The sequence below is a fragment of the Scyliorhinus canicula genome, chromosome 13 (assembly GCF_902713615.1).
Source record: "Scyliorhinus canicula chromosome 13, sScyCan1.1, whole genome shotgun sequence".
Classification (NCBI taxonomy): Eukaryota; Metazoa; Chordata; class Chondrichthyes; order Carcharhiniformes; family Scyliorhinidae; genus Scyliorhinus; species Scyliorhinus canicula.
The window spans coordinates 105088764-105106052 of record NC_052158.1 but is presented as its reverse complement, the minus strand read 5'-3'; the positions used below and the strand labels follow the sequence as shown (position 1 = coordinate 105106052).

The window sequence follows — 17289 nt, the reverse complement described above, 5'->3', positions numbered from 1 at the left end:
AAAGAACCAAATTTCACTCATAGTTGTGTCCATCTTTTGATGATGTCATTGCTGCTGTGAACCCAACATCTGCAAAACAGCCTGGCCCCAAAATTCCTGGTGTGGAGGAGTTTGGAAAGCCCACTTTCCACTTGGGAATGCCAAATACCTTCTGCCATATCCAATTATACTGGGGCTCTGACGTATTTACTATGGACCTTTAAATCCCAATGAGAGGGGGTCTAGGGCAGCACAGTAGTACAGTGGGTAGCACTGTTGCTTCACAGCTCCAGAGTCCCTGGTTCGATTTCGGCTTGGGTCACTGTCTGTGTAGACTCTGCACGTTCCCCTCGTCTGCGTGGGTTTCCTCTGGGTGCTCCGGTTTCCTCCCACAAGTCCCAAAAGATGTGCTGTGCGGTAATTTGGACATTCTGAATTCTCCCTCTGGGTACCTGAACAGGCGCCGGAATGTGGCAACTAGAGGCTTTTCACAGTAACTTCATTGCAGTGTTAATGTAAAGCCTACTTGTGACAATAAAGATTATTATTACTGTGATGGGAGTTTTCTACCTGCACTCAGCAACCCTCTTCACATCAAGCAATTTATGTCTGTTGAGAAATATTGGAGCAAGAGTAGGCCATTCAGCTACTCAAACCTGCTCTCTGTGACAGTGATGTGTTGAGCAGACGCACATCAGGTGATTCTCCTCCAGAACATAGCCAAATAGGCTCCTTTAAATCAAAATTATACTGAAAATCTGGTAGCATCCCATCCTCAATTAAGAAAGGGAAAGAACATACCAGCAAACGGGAGTTCAAGAGGTCGCAGATATGGCAGGGGCGGAGGAAAAGGGCCCGAACAGTGGGTGGACCCCCCCCCCCGCCACCCCCAACCCACCGTCCCCGCCCCCCGCCCCCCCGCACCGCCCCCCCCCCCTGCCCCCGGCCCCCGCCGCCCCCGCACCCCCCCCCACCCCGCCCCCCCTGCCCCCGCCGCCACACACCCCCCCCCCCCCCCCCCCCCCCCGGCCACCGCCCCCCCCCGGCCCCCGCCCCCCCGAAGATGTCGACGGACCAGAGCAAGAGGATTGTCACTCTGCAGGCTGAGATCAAAAGGTTGGTAGCAGCCTACGGGAGATTGAAGGGAAAGGAAAAGTCAAGGACCAGGAGATCAGGTCCCGACGCCAGTATATCCGGATCGTCAAAGGGGATCGAGGGCAGAGACCCGATGGGCTATGTGGCTCAAATGCTGGGCAACCTAGTTAGGAGGGACAGCTTTCCCAACCCGCCAGATATGACAGAGTGCACAGAGGGAGGGGGAGTGTAGGGGGGGGGGGGGGGGGGGGAACACGAGATGAACATGGGAAGAAGAAAGGGATGGTTCTCAGATTAGTTTCAACAGGTAAGGTGCAGGTTGAGGGTACAAGATGGCAAATGGAAGCTCTGGAGCACAGGGGCTCACCCACATGGTGTACACAGTTGGCAGCCATGTTGAGTGCCCCCTGGGCAAAGGGAAACCCTGGAGAGCAGGGGACTGGGCTCATGGTGAGAACGGGAACCGTGGCCATTTTCAATGGTCCCCTAACAAAGAGAAAGCTCGAAGTTCAGGGGCGTGCCCACCAGTTAAGTATGGTTGATCCTGCAGGAACGGGGGACAAAATCCCCCATCAGGATTGTCACCTGGAATGTTAGGGGACTCAACGACCCAGTGAAAAGATTCAGAGTCTTCACCCCTTTGAGAAATTTGAAAGCCAACAGTCTTCCTTCAAGAGACGCACCTGAGGGAGAAGGACTGACTGCGGGTAAGGAAGGGCTGGGTGGGACAGACGTACCATTCATGTTCCGGGACAAGGGCTGGGGGGGGATAGCAATACTGATTAGTAAGAGGATGGTGTTTATGGCGACAAGGACGGTCAAGGACCCTGGGGGGGGTCGGTACGTCATGCTCAGCGGTGCCCTAGACGGAGCATCAATAGTCTTGGCAAACGTTTACGCGCTCAACTGGGACTTCACGGATTTCATAAAAAAGACCATAGCGGAAATCACCGACATCGACACACACCGACTGATCATGGGAGGCGACTTTGTATTGTGTACAGAACCCACTAACGGACCGATCAAACCCCAAAACAGGGAAAAAGACAGGCATGGCCAGGGAACTGGGAGCATTCATGGAGCAGATGGGGGCAATGGACCCATGGCCAGTTCCTACACCCTGGTGAGAAGGAATTCTCGCTCTTCTCACCGATGCATAAGGTATATACCAGTATCGACTTATTTGCAGTGGGGAAATCGGTGCTTCCAGAAATAGTAAGAGTGGAATCCTCTGCGATAGTCATCTCCGACCATGCTCCACATTGCATGGATGTGATGTTGAAGGCGGGCCGTGCCCGACACCCCGCTTGGAGGTTGTCACGTACCTCTTGGCCGACAAGGCCTTCTGCTAGAAAATATCACAGGCTCTTGATGAGTGCATCACTAACAACTAGAATCCGGAAGTCTCACCTCCCACTTTCTGGAAGGCACAGAAGTCAGTGATTCGCGGAGAGATTATAACCTACATGGTTCTTAGAGATAGGGAAGAGATGGCGGCTAGGCAACAACTGATCAACTCAATTCTGGAGGTTGACAGAAAATACCCTGAGGCTCCGAACGTAGAGCTTCTGGCGGAGAGGAAAAAGCGTCAAATGGACTTTAACCTGCTATCCACCAAAAAAGCAGTGCGCCAACTCCGTCTCTAAGCCCCTCAATAGGGACTCCGGGATGAAACAGTTCCTCGATGGACTGGAATTTGCCAGTCATGCGGGACGATAGGCGGAGGGAACTGGTAGCAATAATAGGACTGGGAGAGATCATTGTGAGCATCGACTCCAACCAATGGGTCCCCGGCGGTTTTCTATAAAAAAATTTCACCAGCTCTGGCCCCACACCTATGGGAGATGTTCGCAGGTTTGCTAGCGAGGGGCTCCTTGTCTCCTACGCCAACGCGGCCACCATATCGCTGATATCCAAAAAAGAGAAAGACCCGACGGAGTGCAAATCATACAGACCCATTTCGCTGCTAACGTAGATGCAAAAGTATTTGCATGAGTCCTGGCCAAGAGATCGGAGTACTGTGTACCAGAAGTGGTCGCAGAGGACTAGACAGATTTTGTCAAGAGTAGACAGCTAACTGCGAACATCAGACGGCTGTTGAATGTGTACTAACCCCATTCAGGGAGAGAACACCAGAGGTGATCGTCTGCATGCAGGAAAAGCTATCGACAGAGTTGAATGGAAGTACCTTATTGAGGTACTGGAGCAGTTTGGGTGAGGGACGGTGTTCAACTCATGGGTGAAACCCCTGTATAACGCTCCCAAGGCGAGTGTTCAGACCAACACCTCTGAATACCTCCAGTTGCACACTGTCCCTGATCCTGTTTGCTCTGGCAATTGAACCCGTGGCAATCATGCTGTGCGACACGAAAGGCTGGAAGGGTATCCGATGAGGAGTCAGTGAACAGAGTCTTACGCTATAGGGATGATCTGCTCCTCTACATCTCAGACCCACGGAACGGCTTGAAGAAGATCATGAAGCTCCTGGAAGAATTCGGGGCCTTCTCGGGCGACAAACTCAACCGGGGCAAGAGCAAGATATTCCTGATGAACCCGAACTGGGGAGGGATGGAGCTGGAAGGTCTACCATTCAAACTAGCCCAAAACAAATTCTGCTACCCGAGGATCCAGATAAATGGAATCTGGCCAGTCTGGTGGAATTACTGACCAGTCACCAAAGAAAAGGAATATGTGGAAAATGATTCTTGGATAGGGTGTGTGGATAGTCTGGGTCATGTTGACATCCAAAAGGAGGAGGTATTGGGTGTTTTAAAAGACAGTAAGATAGATAAGTCTCCTCAAAAACCTTGATAAAGTTAGTGAGGCACGACCTCCACTTCACAAAATCATGTTGTCTATCGGTAATTAATCCATTTGTTTCCAAATGGGTACAAATCCTGACCCTGAGAATTCTCTACAATAATTTACCTACTACCGATGTGAGGCCTATAGTTTCCTGGATTATCCCTACTACCGTTCTTAAACAGCGGTACCACATTAACTATTCTGCAGTCCTCTGGGATCTCACCTGCAGCTCATGAGGATACAAAGATGTCAGTCAAGGCCCCAGCAATGTCCTCCCGTGTTTCCCTCAGTATTTTGGGGTAACTCCCATCTGACCCAGGAGACTTATATATCTTAATGTCTTTTAAAACACCCAATACCTCCTCCTTTTGGATGTCAATATGACGCAGACTTGTAACACACCCAACCCAGGAATCATCTTACATAAAGTCCTTTTCTATGGTGAACACTGATACAAAGTATTCATTTAGTACCTCACACATTTCCTCTGGCTCAACACATAGATTTCCCCCCCTCCCCAGTGTCTTTAAGTTGTTCAATCATTTCCCTGGCCACCCTCTTGCTTTTTACATATTAATAAAAAGCTTTGGGATTCACCTTAATTCTATCAGCCAACGACTTTTCATGACCCATCCTAATTTCGCACTCAAGTACCTAACTACTTTCTTTATACGCCTCAAGGGTTTTGGCTGTACCCACCCTTTTAGACCATACAAAAGCCTCCTTTTTCTTTTTGACGAGGTTCACAATATCCCTCATTATCCAAGGCTCCCTAAACTTCCCACATTTATCCTTCATTCTCTCAGGCACGTGACTTTCCTGAATCCTAATCAACTGTCGCTTGAAAGACTCCCACATGTCTGATGTTGATTTACCCTCCAACAGACGCACCCAATCCAAATTCTGCAATTCCTGGATAATATTACTGCAATTTGCCTTTCCCCAGTTTAGCACCTTAACCAAAGGGTCATCCTCATCCTTATCCAAAAGTACCCTAAAACGCAAGTGGTCACTACTCCAAAACGTTCCCCTCCTGAAACCTCAACCACCTGTCTAGGTTAATTCCCCAATACCAGATCCAGTACTGCCCTTCCCTAGTTGGATTATCTGCATAAGAACCATCACATTCTGTAAATTCTGTGTTTTAGGTCTAACGATTAAATTTTTAAAACTGGAAAATTCTAAGAAAAATATTTATTAAAAAAAAGCGACAATTGCCACTTTGCCGCGCTACCCCCATACCCCTTGATGCAGTTAGTACTCAAGAGATTTATCGACGTCAGTCTTGAACATGCTCAATGACTGAGCTTCCACAGTCCTCTGGGCTAGAGAATTCCATGGATTCATTTGCCTCTTTAGTGCCGGAATTCCTCTTCAATTAGTCCTAAATGGCTTGCCCCTTATTCGGAGACTGTGTCCACTTACTGTAGAACCCCGCACAGGGAAAACAACCTTTCTGCATCTACCTTGTCCTGCCCTTTTAAGAATTGATTAAGTTCAATTAGATCACCTCTCATTCTTCAAAACTCTAGAGAATACAGGCCCTGTCTCCTTGGTGTCTCATAGGACAGTCCCAAAATCCCAGGAATTAGTCTGCTGAACTTCTGCTGCACTCCATCTTACGGCAAGTATATACATCTTAGTGAAGGACAAAAACTACACAATACTCCTGGTGCAGTCTAACCAAGGTGCTGTATGATTGAAGCAAGATATTTTTACTCCTGTACCTTCTTGCGATAAAGGGCAACATGCTATTTGCCTTGTTAATTACGTGCTGCACCTGCTTGTTTGCTATGAGTGACTCATGAACAAGAACACCCAGGTTCTTTTGCTCATCACCACTTCTCAATTTCTCACCATTTAAGTACTTTACACCTCCTTTCCGCCTACAAAAGCAAAAAGCCTCACACTTTTCCACATTGTATTCCATCTGCCGACTCACTAAGCCTGTCCAAATCCTCTTGAAGCCTCTGCATTCACTTCACAATCTATATTCCCACCCTAGTTTTGTCAGAAACTTGAAAATGTTACATTCAGTCTCCACAGTTAAAGTATTGATATTGGGCGAAATTCTCCGACCCCACGCAGGGTCGGAGAATCGGCCGGCAGCGGCGTTAATCCCGCTCCCGCAGGGTTTTTAATTCTCTGACCGGCCAAAAACCGGCGCTGTGCAAATCCCGCCGGCAGCCTCTGAAAACAGCTGGCGCCGGCGGGATTTCATTATATTTTTGTTTCCACAAATCTCCGGCCCGGATGGGCCGAAGTCCCGCCGACGTGGCCACGGGTCACGTCGGCGAAAATCACAGTTGCTTTAAAACGGCGTCAACCATTGATGATGGTTGACGCCGTTCAGTGTCGGGGGTTTGGGGGCAGCGGCGTGCAGAGAGGGGGGGGCGACGGATGCCCGGGGCCAACACACCGTCGCCCCCCCCTCTGTACGCCGCTGCCCCCTACCCCAACTACCCCCCCCTCACCACCCCTACCTCCCTCCAACGCCCCTACCCCCCCCCCCACCACCCCTACCCCCCTCCCCACCACCCCTATCCCCCTCCCCACCACCCCTACCCCCCTCCAACACCGCCCCCCATCTCTCGCAACGCCGCAACCCCCCACCCTCAACGCCGCAACCCCCCCTCATCGCCGCAACCCACCCCCCTCAACGGCGGGTCCCACCCCTCTCAACGCCGGGTCCCACCCCTCTCAACGCCGGGTCCCCCCCCTCTCACCGCCGGGTCCCCCCCCTCTCAACGCCGGGTCCCCCCCCTCTCAACGCCGGGTCCCCCCCCCTCTCAACGCCGGGTCCCCCCCTCCCTCAACGCCGGTACCCACACCCCGTCCCCCTCCCTCTGAAGGCCGGTACCCACACACCCCCCCCCCCTCTCCTCCTCCCCCCCCTTCCTTCCTCCTCCCCCCCTTCCTTCCTCCTTCCCCTTCCTTCCTTCCTTCCTCCCCCCCTTCCTTCCTTCCTCCCCCCCTTCCTTCCTTCCCCCCCTCCTTCCTCCTCCCCCCCTCCCTCCTCCTCCCCCCTCCCTCCTCCCCCCTATCCTTCCTCCCCCCCCATCCTTCCTCCTCCCCCCTTCCTTCCTCCTCCCCCCCCTCCTTCCTCCGTTAGTGGGGGGGGGTGCGGCGTTAGTGGGGGGGGGTGCGGCGTTGGAGTGGGGTAGGGGTGGTGAAGGGGGTAGGGGTGGTGAGGGGAAGGGGTTGGGGTAGGGGCAGCGGCGTGCAGAGGGGGGGGGCGACGGTGCGTTGGCCCCGGGCATCCGTCGCCCCCCTCCTCTGCACGCCGCTGCCCCTACCCCAGCCCCCCCTCACCACCCCTACCCCCTTCACCCCCCCTACCCCCCTCCAACACCGCCCCCCCTCCAACGCCGCCCCCCTCTCTCAACTCAACACCGCAACCCCCCCCCCAACTCAACGCCGCAACCCCCCCCCCCCTCCTCTCAACTCAACGCCGCAAACCCCCCAACGCCGGGTCTGTCTCTCTCCTCCTCCCCCCCCCCCCAAATGCCGGTCTGTCTCTCTCCTCCTCCCCCCCCCCCCCCCCCAATGCCGGGTCTGTCTCCCTCCTCCCCCCCCCCCCCCAAATGCCGGGTCTGTCTCTCTCCTCCTCCCCCCCCCCCCAAAATGCTGGTATGTCTCTCTCCTCCCCCCCCCCCCCAAAATGCCGGTCTGTCTCGCTCCTCCTCCTCCCCCCCCCCAAATGCCGGTCTGTCTCTCTCCTCCTCCTCCCCCCCCCCAATGCCTGGTCTGTCTCTCTCCTCCCCCCCCCCCCCCCAAATGCCGGGTCTGTCTCTCTCCTCCCTCCCCCCCCCCCCCAAAATGCCGGTCTGTCTCTCTCCTCCCCCCCCCCCCCCAAATGCCGGTCTGTCTCTCTCCTCCTCCTCCCCCCCCCCAATGCCTGGTCTGTCTCTCTCCTCCCCCCCCCCCCCCCCCCCCCCAAATGCCGGGTCTGTCTCTCTCCTCCCCCCCCCCCCCCAAAATGCCGGTCTGTCTCTCTCCTCCTCCCCCCCCCCCCCAAATGCCGGGCTGTCTCTCTCCTCCTCCTCCCCCCCCCAAATGCCGGTCTGTCTCTCTCCTCCTCCTCCCCCCCCCAATGCCTGGTCTGTCTCTCTCCTCCCCCCCCCCCCCCCAAATCCCGGGTCTGTCTCTCTCCTCCCCCCCCCCCCAAAATGCCGGTCTGTCTCTCTCCTCCTCCCCCCCCCCACAAATGCCGGGCTGTCTCTCTCCTCCTCCTCCCCCCCCCAAAAAATGCCGGTCTGTCTCTCTCCTCCTCCTCCTCCCCCCCCCAAACGCCGGGCTGTCTCTCTCCTCCTCCTCCTCTCCTCCCCCCCCCCCCCCAAACGCCGGGGTCTCACCACTTCCGCAGCTGGTGAAACTGACGCGTATCGCGTCAGTCCGCTGCTGGCCCCTCCGGGAACGGAGAAAAGCTGCCTAAAAGAAGGCCCCCACGCCGGAGTCATCTACACCAATTTTGCTCGCCGGAAATCGGCGTTACGACGGTCTGCAGAGAATTTTGCCCATTGATTGTAAACTGCTGGGGCCCCAAGTACTGATTCTTGCAATAACCCACTAGTCACAGCCTGCTGGCCTCCCCGAACAGGCGCCAGAATGTGGCGACTAAAGGCTTTTCACAGTAACTTCATTGAAGCCTACTCATGACAATAATCGATTATTATTGTTATTTTTATTATTATTAGCCAATCCTCAATGCATGCCAAAATATGAAAAAAGGGATGGGACTTGCTTCCGGTGATGAGGACGTGCTGAGCAGGCGCACAGAATGTGGCTCTTCAAGAACCCGAAATTAGGCTCTATTACCCACAATAGCCTGCTAGAACATGGATAAAAAACCCTATTCAACAGCATCACAAGATACGATACCCAACAACAGTAGCTCCAGAGACTGCAAAGAGACAAAACGTGGCAGAAGCTAAAAGAGGGGAGTGATCAAGATGATGGACAAAGCGAAGGAACGCCGGCCACACCAGAGCGAGGGGGACCAACAAGCCGCACGGTGCTCTCCTTCACTGGAGGGTGGATGGAGGAAGTTCCTCACAGGAGGGCTGAAGGAGCTCAAGGAAAGAGATTAAGACAGATATTAAAGTGGTCAGGTTGGCGGTCACGGAGGCCCTGGCCACCATGCAGGTGAGCATGGACAAGGCAGAGAAACAACTGGAGGCTTAGGGAACACTATCAAGGAATTTGAAAGAGCCTCAATGGATCATAGCAACCGGATTGTCACCCTAGACACAAGCAAGTCTAAAGGGGAAAATAGAGGACCGGCAGAACAGGTCATGGCGCAAAATCTAAGAATAGTGGGCCTGGCGGAGGGAACCAAAGGCAAGGATTCCACGGACTACGTGGCATAGATGCTGGGAAACCTGTTGGGAGGGGGCAGCTTTTCCAACCCGCCAGAGATAGACAGAACCATCAGGTCAATACGGCCAAAACCCAAGGCCACGGTGCAGCCGAGGGCGATAATTCCAAAAAAGCACGGGTACCAGGACCTGGAAAGAATCCTGTGCTGGGCCAGACAAACAAAGCCCTGCAATTGGGAAGGGCACCAGATCTGGATTTACCAGGACATTGGGGAAGACCTGGCCAAACGCTGAGCGGAGTAGAGCAGAGCTAAGGCGGCTCTGTACAAAAGCAAGATGAAGTTTGGGATGCTGTACCCGGCCAAACTATGGGTTTGGGCAGGAAGCATTATTTCACGACCTCTGTGGATGCAGACAAATTTGTCCAGGAGAACAGGCTGGGAAGACAGCAAGCAAGGCAGCGGTGAAAAGATCACCCAAAAGCGCTGAAATTATCTGAGACACTTTGCGCAAGACCGTACTGCCTCGCTCTGAATCTGGGAGCCAAACAGAGGAAAGAAGGAGAGAGAGCAGTGGAGCGCAGGAGAGGGTGAGGAAGATAAAAAGAGTAGCAGGTGAAGGATAGGTTTAAAACCGAACCCAGGAGGGGCTGGTTTAGCACAGTGGGCTAAATAGCTGGCTTGTAATGTAGAACAAGGCAGCAGCATGGTTCAATTCCCCTACCGGCCTCCCCGAACAGACACCGGAATGTGGTGACTCTGGGCTTTTCACAGTAACTTCATTGAAGCTTACTTGTGACAATAAGCGATTATTATAGAACATAGAACATAGAACAGTACAGCACAGAACAGGCCCTTCGGCCCTCAATGTTGTGCCGAGCAATGATCACCCCACTTAAACCCACGTAACCCATATCCCAACAATCCCCCCCATTAACCTTACACTACGGGCAATTTAGCATGGCCAATCCACCTAACCCGCACATCTTTGGACTGTGGGAGGAAACCGGAGCACCCGGAGGAAACCCACGCACACACGGGGAGGACGTGCAGACTCCACACAGACAGTGACCCAGCCGGGAATCGAACCTGGGACCCTGGAGCTGTGAAGCATTGATGCTAACCACCATGCTACCGTGAGGCCCTTTATAATTATAATTATAATAATTATAATTATTATTAGGAGGGGGGGGCCACCTCACTAGTGGGAAAGCTAGCACAAGGAGGCCCAAGTGAGGTGGGGGGGCGCGCCGCAGCACATCTCCCATAGGGGGCCCGGGAGGCGAGGGGGATACATACCACCAGCGAGGGGTTAACTCGGGAGGTAAACGGTGTGGGGGTAGGGCTCTAGGCTGGCTACAATAGGCTATATCTGGTGACAGGAAACAAAATGGCACCACAGATAATCACTATGGGGGGTCCCCAAACAAAGGGAAACCCCCGAGTGCAGAGGTGCATCCTCAAGTCAAGTATAGTTGATTCCGTAGGAGAGCGAGGTCAAAACCACCCCCCCTCCCCCCATCAGAATATTCACCTGGAACGTCAGGGGACTTAACAGCTGAGTGAAAAGATCCAGCATCTTCCTCCCAGAGACGCATCTGAGAGAGAAAGGCTCACTGTGGGTAAGAAAGTGCTGGGTTGGATGGACGTACCATTCATGCTACGGGACAAGAGTTAGGGGGTAGCCATAGTACTAAATAAGAGGACCATGTTCACAGCGACAAGGACAGATATGGGCCCTGGGGAATGGTACACCGTGGTCAACGGTGTCCTGGATGGGGCACCAGTGGTCCTGATCAACGTGTATGCTCCCAACTGGGCTGACTTGTAGTTTATAAAGAAGATCATGGTGGAAATCCCCGACATAGATACCACTGACTAATCTTGGGAGGGGCGGGTTCTCCTTCTTCTCCCAGATACACTCGCTCATTGACTTCTTTGTAGTCGGGAAATGGTGCTTTCAGGGATAGTCGGAGTGAAATACTTAGCAATTTTGATCATGCTCCACACATTGATGCAAGGTTGGGGATGGGCCATTCTCAATGCCACCCCCCCCCCCCCCCCCCCCCCCCCCCCCCGACCATAGAGCTTCTGGCGGAGAAGAAAAAGCTACAAATGGACTTTGACTTGCTCTCCACTAGGAAGCCAATGCACCAGCTCCACCAAATACTGGGGAACTTCTTGCAACACGGGGACAAAGCCAGCCGCCTGCTGGATCACCAGCTGAAAAAGCAGGCAGCCACAAGGGAAATAGTTCAGATTAGGGGCAACAATGGCAGACTGGTAACCGAGCCGGAAAAGGTCAATGAAGCATTCAAGACCTTCCACCAGGATTGTTCACTTCCGAACATCTCAAAAGGGACTCAATGATGAAGCAGTTCTTCAATGGACTGAACATGCCAATCATGGAGGAAGCACAATCAGAACTGGAAGAAATAATGGAGAGCATTAACTCCCTTCAGTCAGGGAAGGTCCCAGGACCAGATGGATTACTGGTGGATGTCAATAAAAAATTCATGCGAGCACTGGTCCCAAACCTGCGGGACACGTTCACAGACTCCCTAGCCGGGGCATGCTGGTCACCAACATTCGCACAAGCCTCAATCTTGCTGATTCCTAAGAAAGACATTTCGCTGCTGCAATGTAGACGTGAAAATGATGGGCAAAATCCTGGCCAAGCGACTGGAAAATTGAGTACCAGAGGTGGTTGCAGAGGATTAGATGGGTTGTAAAGGGTAGACAGCTGACATTGAACATCAGGCACATGCTGAATGTGATAATGACCTCCCACCCCCCGCCCTGGAGAGAAAACACCAGAGGTGATCATCTCCTAGGACGCAGAAAAGGAAGTACTTATAGAGGTACTGGAATGCTTTGGACTCAGAGCAAGGTTCGCCGCCTGGGTGAAACCTCTATATACCGCTGCCACAGCAAGCAGGCGGACCAACACCACCAGCTCTAAATACATCCAGTTGCACCGGAGCACAAGGTAGGGATGCCTACTGTCCCCGCTTCTATTCGCCCTGGCAATCAAACCACTGGCGGTTGCCCTCAGAACGGCGCATAAGTTGGAAGGGGATCCAGAGAGTGGATACAGAGCACAGAGTCTCACTCTATAGGGTTGACCTGCTCTTCTGCATCTCGGATCCCCAAAGCAGCATGGAGGAGGTCATGAAGATCCCCAAAGAATTTGGAACCTTCTTGGGCTACAAACTGAAGATGATCAAAAGTGAAATCTTTCCAGTGAACATGCAGGGAAGAGGGGTTAACCTGGAGGGACTGACATTTGAACAAGCCTAAAATACGTCCACCACCTGGGGATCGAAAGTGCCCATGATGGGACATGGATCCACAAATGGAACCCGACAAGTCTGGTGTAGGAGGTACAGAAGGATCTGCAGAGGCGAGACACATGCGCACTGCCCGCTGGCAAGGAGAGCGGCTACGATCAAAATGAACGTACTGCCCAGGTTCCACGTGTGTGTGTGCCGCGTGTGTGTAAATATATATATGTGTATATATATATATATATACATATATGTATATATGTGTGTGTGTGTGTGGCAGGGGGGGGGATAGAATCCAAGTACCCCAAAAACGTCCTGCAGATGAAGAGAAGCATATGAGGTCTGGCCCTCCCCACACCAACCTGCAATATTACCACTAGGCGGCCACAGCAGAATGAGTGAGGGGATGGGTAAGGGACCTGAAAACAGAGTGATTGAGGATAGAGGAGTTTCTGCATAGGGATGTCCCTCCGGACCCTTGCCAGCACGGTAGCATAGTGGTTAGCGCAACTGCTTCACAGCTCCAGGGTCCCAGGTTCGATTCCCGACTTGGGTCACGGTCTGTGCAGAGTTTGCACGTTCTCCCAGTGTGTGCGTGGGTTTCCTCCGGGTGCTCCGGTTTTCTCCCACAGTCCAAAGATGTGCAGGTTAGGTGGATTGCCTATGCTAAATTGCCCTTAGTGTCCAAAATTGCCCTTAGGTGTTGGGTGGGGTTACTGGGTTATGGGGATAGGGTGTAGGCTTGGGTAGGGTGCTCTTTCCAAGAGCCAGTGTGGACTCGATGGGCCGAATGGCCTCCTTCTGCACTGTAAATTCTATGAAACTCTATAACAGCGAAAATGGATAGGTAAATTGAGAATCCTATTAACTACAGTGAATGGTTATGTCCTTGTGAGGGAAGCTGAAGTGTTAAGCCAAGAAAATAGTGCTTTATTGAACAAAACACAGTGTCATAAGAGCCTGCATGGCTCCTAATCAACAATAACTAAGGGCTGCATTTTCGCTACTTGAAGCGGGTAGCTCAAGACAGGAAATTTCTTGACTCAGCAGACCTGCCTCAAAAGGTGCATGTTACACCCAATTTTTGCTCTGGGGAGGCCAAATTGAGTCTTATGCGCCGACCCCAGAAGCAGATCATCAGTAGTCATGGGGGAGAGCGAGTCACAAGGAGGGCTGGTTGGAAGGCCTGCCTTGAATTTCTGGGATTTTGTCCAGTTGTTTTAGAAACTTTAAAACCCTGTAGTCCTCACCCCCTCACAAAACTATCCACTCCCCAAGCTCCCTTTATGCCAACTCACATCCTGTTTTCCCACTGTCCTCTGAAATCCCATATGTCCTCATACCCCCATAGAACCTCCACAATCACTTGCCTAGTATCCATCATGGGAGGACATCAGCAACTATGTGCAAAATAACAAAAGATAAACTTCTAACAATCTAGTAAGACTCTCACTCATAAACACATGATCCTGAAAAAAACTCCCATTCATGAAACATATTTAAAGATTTCAAATCCCCTTAAGTGTTCAATCTGCTATAATAGCAAACTTTTTTCAGTAACCATATCAAAGACATATAATCTCTTAATAGCCTCCTTAAACAATCAATCAAAATGTGACCCCTACCCCAGCTGATAAAAATGCTTTTATAGCTATGGCAATTGATGCTTTGATCTGCAGTAATAGTCATTTGTAGATGTCAACAAAGAACTCTATTGAAACTACAAAAGTAGATTATAATTTTTCCCAAGCTGCACCATATGGCATGGCAACCAAAGCAGCCCCGAATAGTTTTGTTGAACAGCTTCAGTCTGCTTTTTGTCATGTCTAAAGTCTTAGATATTTAAAACATTTCAGATCATGGACACTTAACCAGGCCATTTCTGTCCTTATATATATATATATATATATATATATATATATATATACATACAGTGTCTATATATAGTAGATATAGTGTCTATATCTACTCCATAAATTTATGACTCACAGTGGCGCAGGCCCTTGCAAAAACGAAAATGGAGTCAGTTTGAAGTTGGCACCAATTTCAAATGGCCCTGCTGAGTTTGGTTTTCCAATCGGTGAGATTCACAGCATGCTTCTTCCATCCCAAAGGCAAAAATGGGAAGTACTGGAAATGAAGGTGGCACTCCCATTCGGGTTCTGCCCATAATGTTTTTCAGTGGTCTCCGTAGACAGCCTTATTCTGCAAAACTCAACATTTCTGGTTCTATACAAATTAAGCCTATATACACACTTACATATATTTTATACATTTACATACTGTTATATATTTACATATATATGTACTACTTCCTTCACATAATATATGACTGATGGAAGTACCTATCTGATTCCATAAAATGTCTGATTATTTTACATTTACACTGCTACAAGAGATATTACACTGCTGCTGGAGATATTACAGTTTAAAGCAAAGGGTGTGAAACTGTTTCTTTGTCATAAGGAGACAGCAAAGTTAAAGACTTGAGAATATTCATTTTGCTGTTAATATCAATCAAAGAAATCATCTCTATGTTCATCCTTTACCTGCTGTTTTAACGTCATTTTTTAACACCAGTTTTGTTCTGACTGGTACAAAGATGTTAGAATTGCTCGATGACAAATCCAGGCATTCAATTGTACACCACATACCGCTGCATATTATACAACTAAGAAACGGTTTGCAATCTGTGACAAAGGTTTGTTCTCAAGTCAGAGCAATCAAATTTCTATTCACACAAATTACTTGTTCAAATTATGATCAGATCTGTACAACCAAATTTGTTGCAGTTCCAGTACAAATACAAATTACGGCTACTGTTATTATAAACCACACGTCCATTGCTTAATTGCTGACCTTTGTAGACTAGAAATATCAAGAGTACAGATATTGCAAGTTTCACATATATAACATGTTCAAATCCCAAGCTCAGAACAGCAGTCCCTTTGTGCTACTGAGTTGCCTATTTATTACTACTCAGAGTTTGATAGGTGAGGCAGTGACAACTATGGCAATTTTAAATCTTAAACGTTCAGTCATCTTGCCTCCAATAGGAACCAACAACTTTACTTTGGAGGACTGTTACAACTTTCAGAAAAAACCTCAACCCAGCTAACTGGTGTGGATTGAAACCGAGATTTTTAGAGAAAAGAGTAAGGTGTTCGAGTGCATTACACTGCTCAGTAACTACGGCTGTCACTTTATCGATGTGAATTATTAACTTTACTGTGGTGACATCAAAGTTGATCCGAGTGAAAATCCAGGCATTATGACCACAAGTCTCACATTTCATCATGTTGATAATATATTTTAGATATAGTTTAAATACAGAAATCATATGCTTAACAGAGAATAGAAATGCCATTTACCAAAGAATTTGAACAAATTATGGACCTGAATTACACAAGAAGCATGGTCTTACCTAAAACACCAAGCCGGTAGTTGACAGTGATGACTATAACATTGCCGTAACTTGCCAGCACACTTCCATCAAGTATATTTCCTGTGCCTTCCATGTATGATCCACCATGGATGAAGACCATAACAGGTTTGGGTCCACTATCACGAATATCTGAAAAATAACATGCAGTTGAAAAGGTCTGGAACCAGCAATGATGGCAATGCTCAGTTTGTTAACAATAAATTTGAGTTAGAGGATTTTTAAAAACGATGCATTAAGTTTCTCAAGCAAACGTTTATAGTTAATTGCCTCATTGCAATAATCTGTTCAATTTTTTTTGAGCAGTGGAATACAGTGGATTTTAGGCGCTGGCGAAATGATTCAATATGCCGCTAATGAGCAGACAGTCCAATCAGGTTGTACTCTTCACTAAAAAAATTCTTATTAAAAAATATTTCTTATTTGTTTATTTTATTTTCAGCAATAATGCTCCAAACCAAATTAGATAACAATCTACTAAAATAATGCTTACAATTAAGGTAAGGTAAAGTTGCCATAGTCCCAGATGGCCATATGCTGCTTTCCCCTTTGAGGGGGAGTAGACTGGTGGTGATTTAATCAGAGAATCACCACACCTCAGGCGAGGGGAAAGGATGAGAAGGCAGGGCCTTCATGAATAACCTCAACCAGTACAGGAATTGAACCCGCGCTGCTGGCCTTAGAACATACAGTACAGAAGGCCATTCAACACATCATGAACCAGCTGTCTAGCTAAGTGAGCTAGGCCAGCCTCCACTATTGGTGTAAACCAGTCGGATGGTTCCCAATGCAGGGAAATTGCCCAAAGTTAAGTTTGCATGTCTGGGAAATTGCCATGTAAACCTACATGGCAACTTCCAACAGGTATGCCCCAGCACATCTTTGTGGTGTGTCCCCTCCCAATACAACACTGGGAAACTTATTGCCTATTCATTTTGTACATTTTTGTGGTCTGATTTATTCTGGATTATGGAAAGCTAATTGGTGTTGTGTGTGAAAGGGTTTGATTTCTCTGTAAATGCAACCATTTCTCTACCTAGATTGCAGAGCTTTTGCCATCAGCATCAGGAACAGTTGCACTTGCAACCACAGTGTGGGTCAAGTGCACACGCGCCACTGTTTATAACTCACTTCCAGCTGGTGAAAGAAGTTAAAGTGCTGGAGAAAAGGGAAAATCAAGAACAGACGAGGTACGACAGGGGTGATTATTCAGATAAGAAATAAACCATTATATTGTCCACATTGCAACAGTTACGAAGGAATCAGGAAAGAGTGGTGTCTTCAAGCTGGATGGCAAAGGAGTGTTTATAATCCTACATGGTATCTCCCTTGAATGGCCATTCACGTACGAGTCCTGATAGTTG

The 17289-nt window shown here is 49.8% G+C and overlaps 1 protein-coding gene across 14 annotated transcripts in view; it reads right to left on the bottom strand.

Annotated features, from left to right (window-relative positions):
* Window positions 1–17289, bottom strand: part of nlgn1 (neuroligin 1) — a 729467-nt gene that overhangs the window by 501818 nt on the left and 210360 nt on the right. For all 14 annotated transcript variants that reach the window (XM_038815189.1, XM_038815188.1, XM_038815190.1 and 11 more), the window contains one exon: window positions 15908–16057. In XM_038815189.1, coding sequence (XP_038671117.1) covers window positions 15908–16057 — 150 coding nt within the window. The remainder of the gene's footprint in view (window positions 1–15907; window positions 16058–17289) is intronic.